Source organism: Mustela nivalis (genome assembly GCF_964662115.1).
Source record: "Mustela nivalis genome assembly, chromosome: 3".
NCBI lineage: Eukaryota > Metazoa > Chordata > Mammalia > Carnivora > Mustelidae > Mustela > Mustela nivalis.
The window spans coordinates 84,722,401-84,744,307 of record NC_139022.1 but is presented as its reverse complement, the minus strand read 5'-3'; the positions used below and the strand labels follow the sequence as shown (position 1 = coordinate 84,744,307).

Genomic DNA, 21,907 nt, shown 5'->3' with positions numbered 1-21,907 from the left:
TGCCTAATCAAAGAGCACTAAAATTTTTTACTTTGTTTTCATCTGGAAGTTTTACATATTTTAGGTTTTACATTTAGCTCTCTGAAACATTTTGCATTAATATGGTATGTGTTTACGTTTGAGGTTCACTTTTTAAAAAAATTACCTTTTAAGTCTATTTATTTGACAGAGAGAGAGGGAGATATATCAGTTTGAAAGTTGCTGTCTTATTTATTTATTTATGTATTTGACAGACAGAGGTCACAAGTAGGCAGAGAGGCAGGCAGAAAGAGAGGGGGAAGCAGGCTCCCTGCTGAGCCAAGAGCCCGTTGCGGGACTCGATCCCATGACCCTGAGATCATGACCTGAGCTGAAGGCAGAGGCTTTAACCCACTGAGCCACCCAGGCGCCCCGAGGTTCACTTTTTGATATGCGCATCCATCATTTGTTAAAAAATTATTTTCCCCATTGATTTGCATTTTGCACCTCCATCAAAAATTGCTATATTGGGGCGCCTGGACCATTCTAGGACCCTGGAATCATGGCCTGAGCCGAAGGCAGACCCTTAACAACTGAGCCACTCAGGCACCCCAAGGAACTAAATTTTAAATAAAAGCCGAGGTTAGATAAATAATTTTCATGATCTTGTTTTTCACAGATACAGCAGTTAGAGTTACTAAGACTGTGTGGGGTTTTTTTCTTTGTTTTTATCTTGGACTCTCCCCACTCCATAGGAAAGATTAAATGCTTCTTTGCAGTTTTGACCCTTATCACTTTTTGTTAAAAACCAACAAATTTGGGCATCTGGGTGGCTCAGTGCGTTGAGCCGCTGCCTTCGGCTCAGGTCATGATCTCAGAGTCCTGGGATCGAGTCCCGCATCGGGCTCTCTGCTCGGCAGGGAGCCTGCTTCCCTCTCTCTCTCTCTCTCTCTGCCTGCCTCTCTGTCTACTTGTGATCTCTCTCTGTCAAATAAATAAATAAAATCTTTAAAAAAAAAAACAACAAATTTAAATGTTGGCCAGAGATTAGCGGTAAGAAGAAATAGATGACATGAAGCCAACCCCCTTTTTCAAAACCCATACAAGAATATATATACTAATCAGGGTGGGCAGAAGGAAAACAATCAGTGGTTATGCATACATCTAAGGTTATTAAGCACTCCTAAGAAACTAAGTAAATCTTATTAAGAAGTCTCATTTAGGGGTGCCTGGGTTTAAGCCTCTGCTTTCGGCTCAGGTCATTGTCTAAGATGAAGCCCCGAGTCAGGCTCTCTGCTTAGCAGGGAGCCTGCTTCCCCCTCTCTCTCTGCCTGCCTGTCTGCCTGCTTGTGCTCTCTCTCTTTCTGTGTCACATAAATAAATAAAATCTTAAAAAAAAAAAAAGTCTCATTTTGGGCCGCCTGGGTGGCTCACTTGTTAAGCATCTGCCTTCAGGTCAGGTTGTGATCCCAGTGTCCTTCGATCAAGCCCGGTATCAGGCTCCTTGCTCAGAGGGGAGGACTGCTTCTCCCTCTTCTGCTCCCCCTGCTTGTGTTTCCTCTCTTGCTGTGTCTCTGTCAAATCAATCAATCAATCAATCTTTTTTTAAAAAGTCTCATTTATAGAAAATAAAATGAACAAAAACTTGGTACACTTTTTTTTTTAGGATTTTATTTATTTATTTGACACACAGAGAGAGAGAGACCACAAGTAGGCAGAGAGGCAGGCAGAGAGAGGGGGAAGCAGACTCCCGATGCGGGGCTCGATCCAGGACTCTGAGATCATGACCTGAGCCTAGGACAGAGGCTTAAACCACTGAGCCACCCAGGCGCCCCAAAACTTGGTACACTTTTTATCTCTTTTTCTTTTTAAGATTTTATTTATCTGAGAGAGATTTGAGGGTGCACAAGTGGAAGAGAGGGACAGAGGGAAAGGGTAAGGGAGAAGCAGATTCCCCACTAAGCTGGAAGCTGGATGTGGGCTCCATCACAGGACCCTGAGATCATGATCTGAGTCAAAGGCAGCTGCTTAACTGACTGAGTCACCCAGGCACTCCCCTCTTAAGTTTGTTTTAAATCAATCTATTTAATAAAAAAAAAAGTTAACAATTAGGTTTGAATAAAACCCAAGAGTAAATAGGGCTATTTCTAAGACTGTTTTCATTTTTTAAAAAGATTATACTTATTTATTTGAGAGAAGGAGAGAGAGAGCACAAGCAGGGGGAGAGTGAGAGGGAGAAGGGTTGCTTCCTGCTGAACAAGGAGCATGACACAGGACTGATCCCAGGATTCTGGGTTCATGACCAGAGCTGAAGGCAGATGCGTAACTGAGGCCACCCAGGCATCCCTAAGACCGTCTTCAAATAACTGTAAGATGTTAAAGAATTGTTACCAATTTCACATGAATACCTAGGACTGAAATTCGTAAGTATATTTACAAAATTCCCAAAAGGTATATAGCTGCATATTAGGCTCCCTATTGGATCACCATTTCCCTTCTGTTGAAGGAAAATCTTTATGATGAGTCAATTTTAGTGTTAAGATAATTAGCAATCATTTGATAATTTAGTGAATCCCAGTAATGAAAAGAATACTGTCTTTTCAAAATAGCCATTAGAATTACTAAAAGTAGTAACACACATGAGGCGCCTGGGTGGCTCAGTGGGTTAAGCCTCTGCCTTCGGCTCAGGTCAGGATCTCAGGGTCCTGGGATTGAGCCCTCCGTCGGGCTCTCTGCTCAGTAGGGAAGCCTGCCTCTCACACCCCGCCTGCCTCTCTGACAACTTGTGATCTCTCTCTGTCAAATAAATAAATAAAATCTTAAAAAAAAAAAGTAGAAACACACACATATATGGTACTAAGTTCAAATATCATTTAATCCTTACAATAGCCCTATGAAGTAATTATGCTTATTTTACGATTTGACCCCAGGTAATACTGGATAGCACTTTTCTACTCTTCTCTGCTTCTATATCCATTCTTTTTTTTTTTTTTTTTTTTTTTTTTTTAAGATTTTATTTATTTATTTGACAGAGAGAAATCACAAGTAGGCAGAGAGGCAGGCAGAGAGAGAGAGAGGAGGAAGCAGGCTCCCTGCTGAGCAGAGAGCCCGATGCGGGACTCGATCCCAGGACCCTGAGATCATGACCTGAGCCGAAGGCAGCGGCTTAACCACTGAGCCACCCAGGCGCCCTATATCCATTCTTCAAAGTCCTGCATCCTATATAATTTTCTGATATTCACCCTTTTCTAATATTCTATCCTTTTCTGATATTCATAGTAGGAAGAGAGTTTTCTCTTTTGTTCTCTCATTATGTTAGAATTTCTAGTAAGGCACTTGCCACAATCTAACTGATTTGTCTAAAGCGTCCATTTTTGTGTATATCTTCCATGTATATTCTAGGTTATGATTGTCTGGAGCTGAAGAACTTATCTTGGGAGGCATTTCCCACCAGTTATTTGGGTGGAGTCTTGCACATATATAATAATCTTATATAATAATCTTATATAATAGACAATATATGGTTATTAAAATGAATCTACTAAATGTTATGGTTGCATATAATTTATACAGTAATTTACAGATAAACTTGCTCATGTGCAAAGTTCCACGTATATTAAGCAACGTAACTTAATGAGTTAGAGCTTGCTAAAATCGAATTCTGACTCTTGATACTACTTTCTAAAGGGAGGGCATCTGGGTGGCTGAAGAATAGGGGCAGCGTGGAAGGGAAACCTACCTTTCCAGAATACTCTTTTGTACCTTTTGATTTTATTACCACTTAATCGTGTTTCTGTTTTTTTAATTTAAGAAATAAAAATGAAAAACTCTGATGTTTTATCCTTAGTCTTAATTTTTATTTTAAGGGATCATCTTCATTTTCTTTTGCAATCAGCTTAGAAGATAGCCACCCCTTTGGTCAGATTTATTTATTCTTTAGCAGGTGAAGCATTTAAGATGACAGTTTTTACTCTAAATTCTTAATGATATTATATATACTATACTTGAGAATGTTTTGATTTCTCATGGAAGAAAAAAGCCCAAACATAAACCTTTAGATTATCCATCTACTAGTCCTGCAGCACAATCTTAATAAAGAAGTTTTACTGATAATTGGACAATTTATTCATTATGGCAGGGATATAACAAGAGTGGTTGTAAAGTGGCCAGTCTTGTAAGTCAGGAGCTATGATCCTTGATCCACTGCTCAATCCACTTCAATATCTGATTGATATTATCTTCTAGATCTTCTGGTTTATTGCTGGGCAGTTGATGTACTATTTCTTCCTTGTAGGATGCTAATGCTTCTTCATAAAGAACTTGAAAAATTTCACACTGAATATTGTCTTTTAGTTTCTTTTCATTATAACCCCTAGAAGACAATGAGAAGATAAAACAAAAAGCAAACTAAAATACCTTAACTGGAATTTTAAAAACACACTAGAAACTGGACACTTTTAAAAACATGAAAAATTATGCAAAAATATTTCTTGTAGCCTGTTTACCTCAAGAAAATTAGATTGGCACTTGTAATATGAGAGACTTTTTTTTTTTTTTCAGCATAACAGTATTCATTGTTTTTGCACCACACCCAGTGCTCCATGCAATCTGTGCCCTCTCTAATACCCACCACCTGGTTCCCCCAACCTCCCACCCCCTGCCGCATCAAACCCCTCAGATTGTTTTTCAGAGTCCATAGTCTCTCATGGTTCACCTCCCCTTCCAATTTCCCTTCTCCTCTCTAACTCCCCTTGTCCTCCATGCTATTTGTTATGCTCCACAAATAAGTGAAACCATATGATAATGGACTCTATGAGAGACTTTTTTGACAAGAGGGTTAAACAAAGGTTCAGTGTTTAGGTTTATCTTAATTTTCTCCACACAGTTTGTCATCCACTCAATTAGCAAACATATCTACCTACCTCAAGCCAGATATTGAGTTATGAGATAAATAAGGTTATAGCTGTGGTCCTAGATTGAAAAAGCATTAGAGAGGGGTGCCTGGGTGGCTCAGTGGGTTGGGACTCTGCCTTTAGCTCAGGTCATGATCTCGGGGTCCTAGGATCGAGCCCTGCATAGGGCTCTCTGCTCGGTGGGGAGTCTGCTTCCCCCCTCTTTCTCTCTGCCTGCCTCTCTGCCTTCTTGTGATCTCTCTCTCTTTCTGTCAAATAAATAAAATCTTTAAAAAATTAAAAAAAAATTTTTAAAGCATTAGAGGAGCTAAGATATAGACAGATAAAATAACTAGATGGCATATAAAAATGAAATACTCATGGGGGGGCCTGGCTGGCTCAGTTGGTGGAGCATGTGATTATTATTACTTTTTTTAAGATTTTATTTATTTGACAGAGACACAATGAGAGAGGGAACACAAGCAGGGAGGGTGGGAGAGGGAGAAGCAGGCCTCCCGCTGAGCAGGGAGCCTGATGCGGGACTCGATCCCAGAACCCTGGGATCATGACCCAAGCCAAAGGCAGATGCTCAATGACTGAGCCACCCAGACTCCCCAGAGCATGGGATTCTTGATCTCAGTGTTATAAATTTGAGCCCCACATTGGATGCAGAGATTACTGAAAAGTAAAATCTTTATAAAAAAATGGAATACTTGGGTGCTTGGGTGGCTCAGTTGGTTAAGCGACTGCCTTCAGCTCAGGTCATGATCCTGGAGTCCCGGGATCGAGTCCCGCATTGGGCTCCCTGCTTGGCAGGGAGACTCCCTGTCTGCTTCTCCCTCTGACCCTCCCCCTTCTCATACTCTCTCTCTCTCAAATAAATAAATAAAATCTTTACAAAGAAAAAAATAGAATACTTATGAGAGGTTGCTAGGAAGATGGCAGAGTAGGAGGATCCTGGGATCACCTCTTGCTGCGTGGTGGCCTAGAGAGCACCTAAATCGGCATTAATAACCCAGAAAGCAACTGGAAAGCTGGTGGAACAGACTCTCCGTGGACTGACATAGACAAGAGACCACAGTGAAGCAGATCCACCCTCTCCGATCGCTCTTGGCCAGATCCCATCAAGGCGCTGCCACAAGCCTGCCAGTGTGCACAGCCCAGACGAGGCCAGCACCACTCCAGATGGAGTCCTGCTCCAGGGAGGGGGAGGAGAACCACACACCAGTCTGACTGTGACTCCAGCAGTGGGCTGGGGTTTAGGCAGCTGGTCTTGACTATAGGCGCCCCCAAGCACCAAAAGATTCCGAGGGGACAACACAGGGAAAATGCCTGCAGTTTGTTGCTCCTTCATCTCCAGTAAACACCTGGTCTGACTCAGCGCAAGCTCAAAGCAACTCCCAACTAGCCTAGCCCACTAACACCACTGGGAACAAACTCTGCCCACAACAGGCAGAGAGCCATCACAGGCTGGACTGAGGGCAAAGAGCTCCACCAGAAAGGTAGGACACCCCTTTAGCAACACAGATTGGAAACACCCCTGAAGTGCCAGGTTCTAGGGAACAGGAGACGCTGCACTGTGGGACCTCTTCTTCATAAAGCCTCTACTTTCAAGTGCGGGAGACACAGCTGACTTTCCTAACACAGAAAAACAGACACAGCAACAGAATTAGCAAGAGACAGAGGAATATGTCCCAAGTGAAAGAGCAGAACAAAATCACAGCCAGAGACCTAAACAAAATGGAGATGAGTAATATGTTTGATAGTGAATTTAAAGTAATGCTCATAAAGATGCTTGCTAGAATTGAGAAAGGAGTGCAGAACCTCCATGAGAACCCCCCACACCCGCCAAGAAACAGCAGATGCAGAAAAGAACCAATTAGAGCTATTGGACTCACTAAATGGAAATAAAAATAGACCACCTGGAATAAACAGCAAACAAGAGGAAGTAGAAGAACGGACCAGCAACCTGGAGGACAGAGTCATGGAAAGTAATCATGCTGAGCAGATCAGAGGGGGAAAAATATGCAAAATGAGAACAGACCCAGGAAACTCAGCAACACTGTCAAGCGTATCAGTCACATGACAGGGATCCCAGGAGAAGAGCAAGAAAAGGGGGCAGAAGATTTGTCCAAAGAAATAATAGCTAAAAAAACTTCCTGAACCTGGGGGAGGAAAGAAATCCAGATCCAGGAGGCACAGAGAGCTCCCAACAAAACCAACCCAAAAAGGTCTGCACCAAGACACAAAGTAAATAAGATAGCCAAAAGTAGTAATAAAGAGAGAATTTTAGAAGCAGCAAGAGAAAGGAAAGCAGTGACATACAAGAGAAACCTCATACGGCTATCACTGGGTTTTTCAGCAGAATCTCTGCAGGCCAGAAGAAAGTGGCATAATAAATTCCAATGGCTAAAAGGAAGAATCTACAGACAAGAATACTGTATCCAGCAAGGCTTTCATTTAGAATAGAAGGAAAGACAGAGTTTCCCAGAAAAACTAAAGTTAAAAGCAAAACCAGCCACATCCCTGTCACAGAGGATGCCATTGGCCTGTGGGTCCTAAATTCACAGTCCAGCCACACCCGAGTTGGCGTGCACGGCCTGCCACCTGCTCAGTGCCAAGTCAACGTGCCTTCACCTCACATTGCCAAGGGCTCAAACTGGCATTCTTTCCCTCAAATTCCAGCCCTTGTGCTCATTTGTGCACAAAAACGGGCATAATTATAACAGCAGAATGAGGCAACCCAAACAGTGACACTAATTCTGTGGGATATATAATGGATAAAAGGAGTGTGCTAGCCTGAGAACATTGCCAACGAGCGCAACAAAGAACAATACATACGTCATGATTCTAGTTAGTAAAAGAAACAAACCTGGGAAAAATAAAACAGTATGAACTCAGAGAGGGAGACAAACCATAAGAGATTCTTAAGCACAGAAAACAAACCGGGTTGCTGGAGGGGAGGTAGGTAGGGGGATGGTGTAGCTGGGTGATGGGCATCAAGGAGGGGGCACTTGATGGAATAAGCACTGGGAGTTCTTTGGAACTAATGAATCACTGAACTCTACCTCTGAAACTAATAATATACTATATGTTAATTGAATTTAAATTAAAAAAGGACCCCCCCAAGAGTGGAATACTTACGATGGGAATACTATATCCTAATTGGGTACTTGATTATACATATAGATCTATCTCTCTTTTCTCAATTCCAAAAAATTTTTAAAAATTAACTTACATAAAAAAAATTAACTTACATAAAAAAAATTAACTTACATAATCTTTAGGAAGATATGTAAATTAGCCAGCTAATTAGCTAATGAAAAAGATAAAGCAAATATTCAAATTCAAATTATTTCAACCTTGTAACAAGATTAAATTGAACTACTTAAAAGTTGATTAGCTTTATGAGAATATAACCAACAGAACTGGAGAAAATTTTTGCATATCATGTATCTGATAAGAGATTTGCATCTGAAATACACAAAAACTCTTCTTAATTAAAAAGAACCCAATAAAAAATTGGGCAAAGAATCTGAAGAGCTCTTTCTCCCAAGAAGACATACAAATGGATAGTAAGCATATGAGAAAAGGCTCAACATCATTAATGATCAAGGAAATGCAAATCAAAACCACAATGAGATACTACTTTATATCCACTGGGTAGGCTACAATAAAAAAGACATAACCAGTGTTCACAAGGATGTGGAAATACTAAAGCCTTCATACCTTGCTCTTGGGAAGGTAAACTGGTACAGCCACTTTCGAAAATAGTCTAAGAGTTCCTCAAAATGTTAAACGTGTTACCATATCACCCAGCAGTCCCATTCTTAAAATTCCATATCCAAGATAAAAGAATGTATAATGTCCACACAAAACCATAGGCATGGATGTTCATAGCAGAATTATTTATAATAGCCAAAAATGGAAAAAACCAAAACATCTATAATCTGATTAATGGATAAATAAAATATGGTATATCCATACAATGGAATAGTATTTGATTAAAACAGTAAATGAAGTACTGATATGTGCTGCGACACAGATGAACCCTGAAACATTATGCTAAATAAAAGAAGCCATAAAAGACCACATATTGATTTCATTTATATAAAACTTCCAGAATAGGCAGGTCCACAGAGACAGAAGTTAAATTACCAGTTGCCTAGGACTGACGGACTGGGGATATATGCACAGTGACTGCTAATGGGTATGGGGTTCTTTGGGAGGAGGGGAACAATGAGCATTTTCTAAAATAGGTTGTCGTGGGGTGCTGGGGTGGCTCAGTGGGTTAAGCCTCTGCCTTCAGCTCAGGTCATGATCTCAGGGTCATGGGATCGAGTCCCGCAACGGGCTATTGGCTCAGCAGGGAGCCTGCTTCCCCCTCTCTCCCTGCCTGCCTCTCTGCCTACTGTGATCTCTCTCTCTCTGTCAAATAAATAAATAAAATAAATCTTTTAAAAAAATAAAAAATAAAATTGGTTGTAGTAATGGATGCACAAGTCTGTGAACATACTAAAAACCACTGAATTGTATGCTTCAAATGGGTACATTTTATGTATGTGAACTTATCTCAATAAGAACTTACCTCAAAAAATAAAGCTTTTTTTTTAATGGTGATTACATTGTAACTTTTTCGTGGCTAAAAACAAGACTAGCTCTCTCATAGCTTTTTCAGACCTGTCAGTCTTCCCCTATTTACATAAAACAGTAATTTTTTTTTAAGATTTTAAGTAATCTCTACACCCAACCTGGAGCTCTAACTTACAACCCCAAGTTCAAGAGTCGCATGCTGTACTGACTGAGCCAGCCATATGCCCCCAAACAGTAATTTTTAATAAAAATTTTTTAAATTGCCTTGTTTGAGAAAAGGAATGTGTACTATTATGATCTCTCTTACTTCTCATTTAAAATACTGTTAATGGCTTTTCACTGCCAAAAGAAAGATAATTAAAGTTTTAGGTCTAGCTCCAACCTTCCCTGTATATTTGCTATTATATTCCTTGGTGCAAGGATTTTGCAAGTATCCCATGCAGTGATGGTTAGTCAAAGCTGACTACCACTGTCAGTCTGACCTTCAAATTCTAAACCTGAACTTAGGGGCAAACTTTCAGAGCTTGTAAACCTTGAGATTGCCTTGTAAACCCCTCTAGAGCCTCCATCTTTCCCAGCTTGAATCAAAAGACAGTGGAAAAACATTTTCCATAAAAATTTCTGTTTTGGTTATATTGGATTAAGTCTGATGTCCTTGTGGAGAGACCAACTCATATATATTTTAAAGGTGGTTAAGGGGCACCTGGGTGGCTCAGTGGGTTAAAGCCTCTGCCTTCAGCTCAGGTCATGATCCCAGGGGTCCTGAGATCGAGCCCCACATCAGGCTCTCTGCTCAGCGGGAAGCCTGCTTTCTCCTCTCTCTCTGCCTACTTGTGATCTCTGTCTCGCCAATAAATAAATTAAAAAAAAAAAGGTGAAATGTTGATTTATCATGTCCGTTTTTCATAAACTCTCCCACTCATGTTGAGGGGATAATGAAGGAGGGTCATGTTCATCCAGTTCTCAGAGTATGTTCTTGGCTTGGCTGTTTTCCAAGCAAGGTTTTACATTAAGGAAAGAGCATGACTAAATAGAGTTGCTGTATAGTATATCTTACTGAATCAAACCGTCAATTGCAGTATTCATTTACTCGTTATAAATTACTGCCTGTGTTTTACACAAGCATCTTTTTCTTTTGGACTCAGAACATTGGTACCACACAGACATGGTTTATAACGAGAGACCAAGCATCACATTTTCAAATAGACTCCTTTCTCATGGTAGTACTGGCCAATTTCAGGAATCCAAATAAAGATTTATATCATACTTTAAGAATTCAGTGTTTTTCCTTTCTTACCTTGTTTCAAGTCTTTTGTACAATACACTGTTATCTGCTTGCAGCACAAAAACTATATGAAACCAGCGTTCAGGGAAGAAATCACAACCATGGTAATCAACAATAACTCCACCTTCACTCATTTGGCTTTCCAATTCATCAACTACCTGTGAAAAAGGGAGAAAAAGAATGCTCTTAAAAAAATGAGGTCAACTTTCCTATTAAATTTTAAGAAGTGTATTTTATAGAGGCACCTGGGTGACTCAGTGGGTTATGTGTCCAATTTTTTATTTTGTCTCAGGTCATGATCTCAGGTTTGTGAGATCAAGCCTGGTGTCAGGCTCCACGCTGGACATGAAGCCTGCTTAAGAGTCTCTCACAATGTCCCTCTGCTCCTACTCCTCCCCTTGTGTTCTCTCTCTCTCTCAACACAAACCAAAAAAGTATACTTTATAAATAAAAATTTATACTTTATAAATAAAAATTGTACTTACTCTATCTTCATCTAAAATGGGGCATTCATACTCTTCATCATAGCCATCATATAACTGCCCTAAAAGAGATTTACATTGGCATATTAAAGAAAAGTAGTATTTTCTAAGTAACTTTCAGAAGTCTTCAGTTAATTTTATATTTTGGGAAATACATCACCAATTACTCTTTTAGAGACTGATGAGGGCACTACACAGTAGATGTGACATGTGAAGAGCAATACTGATAAATTAGAATTTTATCTAGAAGGAAACTTGGACAGCAGTCAATCTGATATCAATTTTAGTTATCAAAATTGAAACCAACTAAAAAGAGTGAATAATTTCAGAATTTGTGGGACTGTTGGAAGAGGACTGTATTTTATTTTTGGTTAAGCTACCGTTTGGTGGGAAGCGGGGATTGAGCCCCACAATGACAGGCTCCGTGCTCAGATTGTCTCCTCTCTGCTGGCACATATGTGTTTTTTTCTCTAGAATAAATAAAATCTTACCTATTTTAGAAAAGGCTGAAATTAGGTTATAACAACCATGAGTTCTGAAGTAACAAAAGAGTAGTCCTTGAGGGAGGCACAGAGCCGGGAGGGTATATGGACAGATGCTGGGCACAAGAGCTACCTCTTGAGCACCTTAGTGTGGCCTTTGCTTCCCTGAATTATTGCTCAACCCGCAGAAACTCTAGTTAAAAAAATTAAACTGCTTGACAGTGGGAAAACTGGTTAGCAATTTAGAAAATAATCTAAATCCTTTATATTATAAACTAGGTGAATTAAAGAGCTAATTTTTTAATTCCAAAGATAACTAGTGGAAAATTTAATCTATAAAGGAATGATTCATTTGAGTTTGTGAAAGAATACAATGACTAAATAAAACACATAAAATGTTAAATCTCAAAAAAAGAAAAGTTCAGGGTGCCTGGGTGGCTCAGTGGGTTAAGCCGCTGCCTTCGGCTCAGGTCATGATCTCAGGGTCCTGGAATCGAGTCCCGCATCGGGCTCTCTGCTCAGCAGGGAGCCTGCTTTCCTCTCTCTCTCTCTCTGCCTGCCTCTCCATCTACTTGTGATTTCTCTCTGTCAAATAAATAAATAAAATCTTTAAAAAAAAAAAAAGAAAAGTTCAATCTCTGTTCAATGAAAATAATGTACCCAGAAAAATAACAGACTGGGAGAAATTTTTGTAGTAGGACAAAGGACTTAAATGTAGATTATATAATGACCTTTAAAATCAAGATAAAAATAAGTAGCTTAATAAGAGTTCCCACAAGATGGAAAAGATAATTAGTAAACATACCATGAAAAAATGGACTTTCCCAGCTATTAAAGAGATATAAATTAAAATGAGCCTTTTTATGCCTGTTGAATTAATTACATACATATATAGTATATTAAAATGTATTTTTTAAAGTAATTTTAAAAAGAAAAATGTCATGCCATTGATAGATTTCCTCTACCACTTAACTTCTAACTTGAATTTTTTTTTAAAGATTTTATTTATGTATTTGACAGAGATCACAAGTAGGCAGAGAGGCAGACAGAGAGAGAGGGAGGAAGCAGGCTCCCCGCTGAGCAGGGAGCCCAATGCGGGGCTCAATCCCAGGACCCTGGGATCATGACCTGAGCTGAAGGCAGAGGCTTTAACCCACTAAGCCACCCAAGCACCCCAAAGCTGAAAAAATTTTAAGTGATAAAATGATTTTAAAAAATTCAACAATGGGGAAATACTTAAAATCTCTGTTTTCTAATTTGATGAAATATAATTAAGGCTAAGGGAATACTAAGGTAGTAATATGTAGTATACACTAGGTTGCACATGATAAATGCTTATTAACCCAAGGGGTAAAACATAAAAAGCAGAATTCAAAGTAGTCTGCAATAGGGCCAAAGATCAGAAGAAAAAAGATGGAAATAAATTAGGATTTGGCGTACTTTTTCTGTGTATTATTTTTACAGTGCAACAAAATCTAATACCTTCTGCTCATTCTGTACTATGTCATAATCTGAAATAAATGAATAATAATGTTCCTTCATATTTAAACCCTTGACTCTTTTTTTTTTTTTTTTTTTAAGATTTTGTTTATTTGACAGACAGAGATCACAAGCAGGCAGAGAGAGACGGGGAAGGAAGCAGGCTCCCCGCTGAGCAGGAAGCCCAATGCAGGGGGGGGGGGTGCCTCGATCCCAGGATCCTGGGATCCTGACCTGAGCCGATGGCAGAGGCTTTAACCCACTGAGCCACCCAAGCACCTCCTAAACCCTTGACTAGTGAAATCATTAAAATTATATGTTGTTGAAAATAAGGACAACTACTGCAATATTAAATTAGAATTAAAGTTGACTGCAATGCTTAGATGCAGGATTTTTAAAATCACATTAATGTAGTTGAACAGTGAGTGTAATCCAAGCTTTCAAACGTTCATTTAAAAAAAATTATCAAATACCATTTACAGGTGTCTGTAGGGGTAATAAGGATTTAATAGTAAGCAAAATGACCAGGAGGGCAAACATAGTCTTTCCCTCAAAAAGGGAAAATTTTACAATAAAAAGTTTATAAATAAAAAGAGAGGACAGACATGTAACCTGGAAATTATATCAGGCTGGTACTTTAATGTTATAATTCATGGTGTTAGAAGAGCAAAAGTATGGACACCTATTATGTTAGGAACATAAACGTAGGATATTAGGGAAGGCTTCCTGGAGGAAGTGACTTTTAAGGGGAGACTTGGAGCAGTTACCAAAGGGAAAAGGTAGGGAAGACTCTTTTCTTTTTTTAAAAGATTTTATTTATTTATTTGACAGAGATCACAAGTAGGCAGAGAGGCAGGGAAAAAGAGGGAAGCAGGCTCCCTGCTGAGCAGAGAGCCTGATTTGTGGCTTGATGCCAAGACCCTGAGATCATGACCTGAGCTGAAGGCAAAGGCTTAACCCACTGAGCCACCCAGGCGACCCAAGGGAAGACTATTTTCAACAGAGAAGGTATTCAAAACCGAGAGAATTAGGAGGGGAAGACTCAGGGGAGGGAAAGTTTCTTAAACTAGTTGGAAAATAGATAAAGGGTCAGGTAAATTGAGGCCATATCAAAAAGGGCCTTAAGAGTTGCAGAGTTAGACTTTATCGCAAAGCAAAGTAAAATCATTAAAGCATTTTAATCATGAAATGACGTGATCAATTACAAATATTTAAAAATAATTTTGGTTTCTCTGTAGAGAATGAGTTGAAAGGAAACAAATCCAGAAGCAGGGACACCAAATCAAGGCTACTGCAGAATTTTAGATGACTGATGGTTATAACCTGTACCATAAGGAATGAAGAAATGGATTCTAAACTTCATTTCAGATTTCCCCCGCAAAAGGGAAAAATCTATGCTACTTGTAATTTTTTTTTTTTTTAATGTATGCTACTTTAGAAAGTTTCAGTTGGAAGTCAAATTTAGAGTTGTATATGTATAGGGTCCTAATCTAGAAGAGATGAAAAGGCTTGAATTGACAAAAGCTTAGACAATTAATTTTCTCAACAAAGTTTTATGATTTATTTAAAGATAGGTTAGTTGGAGAAGAAAAATTGATTGTGGGGCCAGTTAAGTGGTAAGTCCTTACCTCAAAAGATCTTTCCAGCTGTAGTTAAACTACAAAATCATTACATTTTAACTGCCATCCCAGAATTAATATACTCACATGAAAGCTGTTATTTAATATTGTAATGCTATCTATTTTGATGCTATTCCCAGTACTTAAAACATTTTCAGATTTCTTACTTTATACAGTTTTTAAAAAGATTTGAGAGAGACCTCGAATGAGAGCCCACGAGCAGGGATGGGGGAGGCACAGGAGAAGGGGAAGCAGACTCCCCACTGAGCAGGGAGCCTGACGTGGGGCTAAATCCCAGGATCCTGGAATCATGATCCAAACCGAAGGCAGATGCTTAACTGACTGGGCCACCCAGGTGCCCCTAAGTTTTAAGTAGATTCCATGCCCAACATGGGACCTGAACTCACACAACCCTGAGATCTAGAGTTGCATGCTCTGTCCATGGAGCTAGCCAGGTGACCCTCAGATTTCTTACTCTGGAAACATATTTACCACATTTACTTCAATCCAACAAGAAGCTTATGTCTGTGATGCAACTAGTACCAAGAAGTTAATTGGTTTAGGATTGAGTATTTTGATACCTGACCTTTCATGTAGAGAAAAGCACAATGAAATCTACTTTAAAAAGTTAGAGAGCACCAAAATGTGACATTTGAGTTGGGCCTTTTAAAGAGTTGTTTATAGGGCAGGTAAGGAAGAGCACTTATAGGTGAAGGGAATAGCATGTATAAAGACATGGAGGTCAATTCCCAGGGTCTGAGGAACAGGAAGTGCACGGAGTGTAGACTGAAGGGGACCTAGGGAAGTGGCTGCAGGGAAGGCTGAAGGTAAACTATGACCAGTTTATCACTAGGGAGGATGGACTTTGTCAAAAAAAGGTCAAGTCTTGTTTATTCCTTCTCCCTCTTTTTTTTTTTTTTAAAGGACATAACAGAGAGGGAAGGAAAAGATACAAAGAGTAAGAGATTCACTGGAAATGGGCTTGAAAATGGGATGAGTACCATATCAATTTTTTAGGCAAACCATCAGGATTTAAAGGGCAGGGGTGCCTGGGTGGCTCATGGGTTAAAGCCTCTGCCTTCAGTTCAGGTCATGATCTCAGAATCCTGGGATCAGGGAGCCTGCTTCCTCCTCTCTCTCTGCCTGCCTCTCTTGTGATCTCTGTTTGTCAAATAAATAAGTAAAATCTAAAAAAAAAAAAAAAAAAAAAAAATTCCCCACCTAATTTTTCCTGCCTTGGTTCCACATGACCTAAGAATTCTTAGTTTCAACAGGATTTCTAGAATGGCAGTCAACTCCATTTAGACAAATTCATTTAAAATCAGGGTGGCAGAGTGCCTGGATGGCTCAGTGGGTTAAGCCTCTGCCTTCGGCTCGGGTCATGATCCCTGGGTCCTGGGATCAAGCCGGGCATTGGGCTCTCTGCTCAGAGGGGAGCCCGCCCCCGCCTACTTGTGATCTCTGTCAAATAAATAAAATCTTTAAAATTAAAAATAAATAAATAAAATCAGGGCGGCTTTTTTTTTGGTCTTGTTTCTTTATACCAGGGTTTCTCAATCTCAAATACTATTGACATTTTGAGCTTAATAATTCTTTTATAGGAGTGGGGGGCTATTCTGTGAATTGTGGGATGTTCAACAGAATCCCTGGCCTCCACCCCAGTCTTGACTATCAAGTCTCCCTGAAAGGCAAAATCACACTTATTTGAGAGCCACTGCTTTATAGATGGTTACATGATATCACTTAAAATATATAACTATTTGAGAAAAATGAGGACAAGTGTCTCAGTATATTTGTATATTTTCTAGTTAAGATTTAATCTTGGAATATGTTCTAGTTAAGATGTCCAGATATATTCAAATGGCATCGGGGGAAAAAACCAATCTGGTACATTATGAAAAACCTTATGAAGACGATCACCTAGGGATGCCTGAGTGACTCAGTTGGTTAAGCATCTGCTTTTGGCTCAAGTCTCAAGCCCAGGATCCCAGGAACAACGCCCCCTTACCCCCATCCAGATCCCTGTTCAGTGGGAAGCCCTTTTTCCTCTCCAGTCCTCCCCACCACCCCCACTCTGTGCATGCGCATTCTCTCAAATGGATAAATAAAATCTTTAAAAAATATATACAGGATGTTTGGGACTATACACACTTAGATGTGTTATAGTGGCTAAAATAGTGTTGAATACAAGTATGAAAGGAACCAAATGTCTAGTGTTACTATTCCTCTCAGTACTACACAATCAGATTATATAGCAACTTCTTTAAGTTTAGAAGTGTTAAGTTCAGGGGTGCCTGGGTGACTCAGTGGATTAAAGTCTCTGCCTTCAGCTCAGGTCATGATCTCAGGGTCCTGAGATGGAGCCCACAGTGGGCTCTCTGCTCAGCAGGGAGCCTGCTTCCTTCTGTTTTCTCTGCCTACTTGTGATCTGTCAAATAAATAAAGTCTTTTTTTTTTTAAGACTTTATTTATTTGACAGAGATCACAAGTAGGCAGAGAGGCAGGCAGAGAGAGAGGAGGAAGCAGGCTCCCTGCTGAGCAAAGAGCCCAATGTGGGGCTCGATCCCAGGACCCTGGGATCATGATCTGAGCCGAAGGCAGAGGCTTTAATCCACTGAGCCACCCAGGCGCCCCAATAAAGGCTTTTTTTTTTTAAAGTATTAAATTCGGTAAGATAAACTGGAAGACTGAAATTGACAACTGTATGTTACTCTAAAATCACTTGTCAGAGACTGTAAAGTTCAACAGGCAAAGGAAAAAAAAGATTTTTTTTATGTAGGTGTAAAATGGGAGACTGGTCATGTAAAACAATACCTAAGTTTTATTCACTATACTTAAATACCAAACCTGGATTAAAAATATGACCATGATACTTACAGTATCAAAAATATGACAAAGCTAAGATATGCAAAACTGACCTGCAAAAAGAGATAATGGGAAAAAAAATTAAGTTCTGAAGTGGGGACATCCTGGAAGACACATTAAGGGTCCTTAAATAAAACCAGAGAGAGCAAAACAGGACCCAGGAAGAAGTTGAGTAATTGAAGAAGAGAAATCCAAACAGATGAAATGGACTCTACAAAAAAGAGACATGGTTACACTTCAGCAATCTTAGAAAATGGGGCCATAAGAATGACTTAGACACTAGAGATCATGCTGTGATCTAAACATCTTAAGACACTAGAAGTACTACTCAAGTGTTTATGAACACTAGAGTTCATAAACTCTAGTTTTTTGTTTTTTTTTTTTAAGATTTTATTTGACAGAGAGAGATCACAAGTAGGCAGAGAGGCAGGCAGAGAGAGGGGAAGGGAAGCAGGCTCCCTGCTGAGCAGAGCCCCATGCGGGACTCGATACAAGGACCCTGAGATCACGACCCGAGCCGAAGGCAGCGGCTTAACCCACTGAACCACCCAGGAGCCCCATAAACTCTAGTTTATGAACAACTAAAGTTGTTGTTACTGTTATTCTTCTTGGTGACACGTGAGAAAACTGCTTCTAAAAACATAATTGCCAAAATACCAACAGTCAAACTGATGAAAAGTTTTATTTTTTACACTTAAAGGCTGATGAATAACCATTACTAATCCTATTAAAGAAAACCCAACATCTCAATCGGAAAGGATAACTATATTTACTCATTAAATAGCATTTAAGTTTTCTACAACACAACTTGAAAATACCCAGCATGCACGTTTAATCTAGTACAATGGATTCAAGACCAAGTATACATGTTACAAGCATCAAGGCTGGATTACAAATTATCATAGTCATCATCGTCATCATCATCGTCATCATCATCATCTTCTCGTTTTCTTTTCATTGCATTTGATGATTCATTGGCAGTATTTTGTGATGACACCATGTTAGTGGTAATAAGAATGTTTTTGGACCCAATTAATGATGGATTAATCAGAACATTCTGAACTGCGGATGTTGCAGGAATTGATGCTTTTACAGTTGGGGACTGTGAAGTGGGCATCTGTACTGTAAACCTTTGCCCTGTGAGGGACATTGGAGTCCCTACTTTAGTTGACACAGACATGGTCTGTGGGGTTGGTGTGCCAAGAGTGGGAGTACTTGGTCTGCTAGTAACTGAACCAACACTTAAACGTGGAACTGTTATTCTTCCCGCAGAGGTAGATGCCTTTTTTTGTAAAGACTTAAGTCTATAGTTTGGAGCAGTCAAGCAGTATCTATCAGGTGGCAACCTGGGGCCTGAATATGGCTTGATTAATGGCAAAGGAGTTTGATTTCTTTGCCTTGCAATATCTAATAAAAAATCTCTTGGGGGAGGAGAGGTAAAAGACTGATCAGCACGACACTGGATGGCCAATCGCACATCATCTGCATCAACAGTAGCTTTCTTAGCATGGCTGGAATAAATTTTTGCATCATCTAGAATTGTGGTCACATATCGGAAGGCAAACTCCAACATCTGATTTATAACTCTTGGCTCATATTCTGTAATCCCCATATCCTTCAGGATTTGTGCCATCATCTGTGCATCTTTCGGCATGCTCTTGGGAGAAGCCATCTTGCCAGACTCCATGATATCCGTTGATCAGACTTTAGATCATTTGAAAAAAATACGGACATTAGATCAAATCTGAAATAGTTACTTTAGCAGCAACTGTCAGGAACTTCAAGAATTTTAAATACTGTTAAATTTTTGAAAATATATTTAAATTTTTAAGTGTTAAATCTTTTTAATTTTAATTAAGGTCCCTTTAAGTTTATTAAATTTCTGCCCTATACAAATTACAGAATATATAAAAAATGAAGACAAATAAGGGAGTGATAAAAATTGGGAAAAAACGAGGTAAAATAAAAACATTTATCACTTTAGAATAATGTGCAGTTGTGTGCAGGCATGCAACTATCAAACAAAGCTAAGAAGAAACCATAGAACAGTCATGTCCTAAGAGTTCAAAATAATATCCTTCCAGTGAGATCTATACTCACCATCTCCACAGATATGCTTAGGACCATCCAAACCTTTATGTGTTTGCCCATTTCAAAAACATTCTCTCTATGTCCCATTTTTTCATGGTAGCCTTCCCAATTATTACCACTAAGAACTATTGGCCAACAGAGTGGGGCAGGATGGGGCAGAATAGTCAGAACAACCCAAGACAGTACTACACTTATATTACTTTCACTTTCTATAGGTTCCCAACAGAGCATAAATTCCTTAATGGTCTGTCTCTGCTTTTTGTGCCCTCAGAGTATAATATTAATACTCTATTATCTAGTCTCTTTTTTAAAACCATCACCAATGTACCCCTTACCTTCTCGAGCTAAATCACCCACATTAATATATTTCAGTCCTGATCTTGATGCAAGTTCTTTGCCTAGCGTGGTTTTTCCAACCCCTGGTGTACCTGTAAGACAAGCCATAGATACTTGTTAGATATTAGCCACCTATCTACCCTTCTTCAAGTTTTTTAACAACTGAAGTGAAAAATATCCTAATTAGCAATTCCTTGTGAATAAACACTAAAACCAATCAAAACTACTCAAAGTCTGTTGCATAAGGGAATCTCACCAAGTGAATCTGATCTATCAGGAGTGGGGCTTGGGGGATTTAAGGGAATCTCACCAAGTGAATCTGATCTATCAGGAGTGGGGCTTGGGGGATTTATAAGAATTCTCAGACTGCCTGCCACTGTTAACAGATACTCCCAGAATAACACTAAGTACCTCAAATTACCATCATTTATTTTTTTTAATTAAGAAATTATTTATGGGGGGGCGCCTGAGTGGCTCAGTGGGTTAGGCTGCTGCCTTCGGCTCTGGTCATGATCTCAGGGTCCTGGGATCGAGTCCCGCGTCGGGCTCTCTGCTCAGCAGGAAGCCTGCTTCCCTCTCTCTCTCTCTCTGCCTGCCTCTCCGTCTACTTGTGATTTCTCTCTGTCAAATAAATAAAATCTTAAAAAAAAAAAAAAAAGAAATTATTTATGGGGAAAAACTTTAACCAGTATGAAAGACAACTATCATCCGGGAACTTCACTATAAAAAAGCTTCTGATGCTAATTCAATAAAAGTACACAGCAAGTTAATCACCCTGCGCCATATATATTCGAACCCTTTTGACCAACCGTAATTGGCAGATACAAAAGAAAAAGAGATACGCCCCAGGAAGGCCTAAGGACAAGCGTTTCCAGCAGCATTAAAAGATCCACTAAGGGTCTGAGAGCGACTTACAGACCCTTACTCTAAAGACCAACCCTGCCAATTAAAAACAAAAACAAAAACAAAAAACCCATCAGACTTTTACAAACAAAAACCAGATTCCGAAAGATTTCGGCAGTGTGCCAGAAAGAGGACCTGAAGAAGTCTCCCTCTCTCACCGAGCAGCCTCGGGCCAACACAATCAACATTCCCCGCCCCCCACCCCGCCTCCCACAACGGTCGGAGGAACCCGTCTCTTCGAGGTCCTGCCAACCGCCACGCCGCGCGGCCCTCCACTAGCCTCGAAACAGAACACAGAACGGCACCCTTCGGACGTCCGACGCCCCACCGCACTCGACGCCCTTGGCCTGCCCCGCCACCCAGCGCCGCCCTGCCGCGAGCCTGACCGGTGAGCAGGATGTTCGGAAGCAACATGGTCCTCACCGCGCTGGCTCCGGGCGTCTAGGCCCACGCGCTCTACGCACAAAAGGGAGGAGCCGGAAGCGGCGAGCTGCGGCAAGCGCCAGTGGCCCCGAGGGCTTCGAGGTCGTGCGCGGCGCTCGCGGCCCGTCTCCACCGCTTCGCCACTGAATATTGGTTACCTGGCCTTCTATAGCACGCTTGCAGCGCGGAGTCCAAGGCAGGGGCACAGGTCGGGTCCTGGATTTGGGTCAGGCAGTGCGGTAGAAGCCTAAGCCACCGGAGCCGTTGGCGGCTGCCCTTCTGCCTGTGTCGCGGAAGCGCCGACCGGCTAGAAGGTCCCCGGGAGGCGGGACCTCCGAGAGGCTCGGCGCTGAGCCTGGCTAGGGCCAGGTACTTGCCTTTCCGCTGGAGCAAAGTCTGTCTGGCTCCTCCACTCCTCTCCCGCCACGAGGGGATGCAGCTCCCGGAAAGTAAGGCCGCCGCGATTGCGGCTTTGGTCTATGTATGTTTTGGAGACGCG

At 40.5% G+C, this 21,907-nt stretch overlaps 5 protein-coding genes across 17 annotated transcripts in view; 2 read left to right on the top strand and 3 right to left on the bottom strand.

The window, feature by feature from the left end:
- CCDC125 (coiled-coil domain containing 125) overlaps positions 1–10,805 on the bottom strand; it is a 45,896-nt gene extending 35,091 nt beyond the window's left edge. The window contains exon 1 of the mRNA XM_082722974.1: positions 10,741–10,805. The gene's annotated coding sequence lies outside the window, so the exon portion shown is untranslated. The remainder of the gene's footprint in view (positions 1–10,740) is intronic.
- The window catches only part of MARVELD2 (MARVEL domain containing 2), an 89,130-nt gene that overhangs the window by 864 nt on the left and 66,359 nt on the right, over positions 1–21,907 (top strand). The window lies entirely within an intron of this gene.
- On the bottom strand, positions 4,060–21,464 carry AK6 (adenylate kinase 6). Of its 2 annotated transcripts, none has more exons than XM_082722992.1 (5): positions 21,372–21,464; positions 20,082–20,174; positions 11,214–11,272; positions 10,741–10,886; positions 4,060–4,330 (listed from the first exon to the last, which is right to left on the bottom strand). In XM_082722992.1, the coding sequence occupies exons 1-5, from the start codon at positions 21,397–21,399 to the stop codon at positions 4,138–4,140; spliced, it is 519 nt and encodes a 172-aa protein (XP_082579118.1). In that variant the 5' UTR covers positions 21,400–21,464; the 3' UTR covers positions 4,060–4,137. The 2 variants fall into 2 exon arrangements, with proteins under 2 accessions (XP_082579118.1, XP_082579117.1); XM_082722991.1 differs by having other exon boundaries at positions 21,291–21,414.
- Positions 18,319–20,174, bottom strand: TAF9 (TATA-box binding protein associated factor 9). Its single transcript, XM_082722989.1, has 2 exons — positions 20,082–20,174; positions 18,319–19,359 (listed from the first exon to the last, which is right to left on the bottom strand). Exon 2 carries the CDS (start codon positions 19,340–19,342, stop codon positions 18,545–18,547), a length of 798 nt encoding a protein of 265 aa, XP_082579115.1. The 5' UTR covers positions 19,343–19,359; positions 20,082–20,174; the 3' UTR covers positions 18,319–18,544.
- Positions 21,198–21,907, top strand: part of RAD17 (RAD17 checkpoint clamp loader component) — a 42,059-nt gene continuing 41,349 nt past the window's right edge. For 6 of the 12 annotated variants that reach the window (XR_014309522.1, XM_082722953.1, XM_082722957.1 and 3 more), the window contains exon 1: positions 21,736–21,857. Coding sequence is in view for 2 of the 12 variants with exons in the window: in XM_082722950.1 (XP_082579076.1) it covers positions 21,842–21,857 (16 nt within the window). In the remaining 10 variants the exon portion in view is untranslated. Of the gene's footprint in view, positions 21,374–21,715; positions 21,858–21,907 lie in introns of those variants that run through there. The other 6 variants (XM_082722958.1, XM_082722960.1, XM_082722955.1 and 3 more) reach the window with 6 other exon arrangements.

What these genes read in the sequence shown, in the direction of transcription:
- AK6 (XM_082722991.1), bottom strand. Translation starts at nt 21,399, where the DNA reads ATGTTGCTTCCGAACATCCTGCTCACCGGTCAGGCTCGCGGCAGGGCG. An exon ending in GGGCGTCGGACGTCCGAAGG is followed by an intron (nt 20,175 to 21,290) that starts GTGCCGTTCTGT and finishes CTTGTCTTACAG; the next exon opens with GTACACCAGGGGTTGGAAAA. An exon ending in TACAAAAGACTTGAAACAAG is followed by an intron (nt 4,331 to 10,740) that starts GTAAGAAAGGAA and finishes ATTGTCTTCTAG; the next exon opens with GGGTTATAATGAAAAGAAAC.
- TAF9 (XM_082722989.1), bottom strand. Translation starts at nt 19,342, where the DNA reads ATGGAGTCTGGCAAGATGGCTTCTCCCAAGAGCATGCCGAAAGATGCA.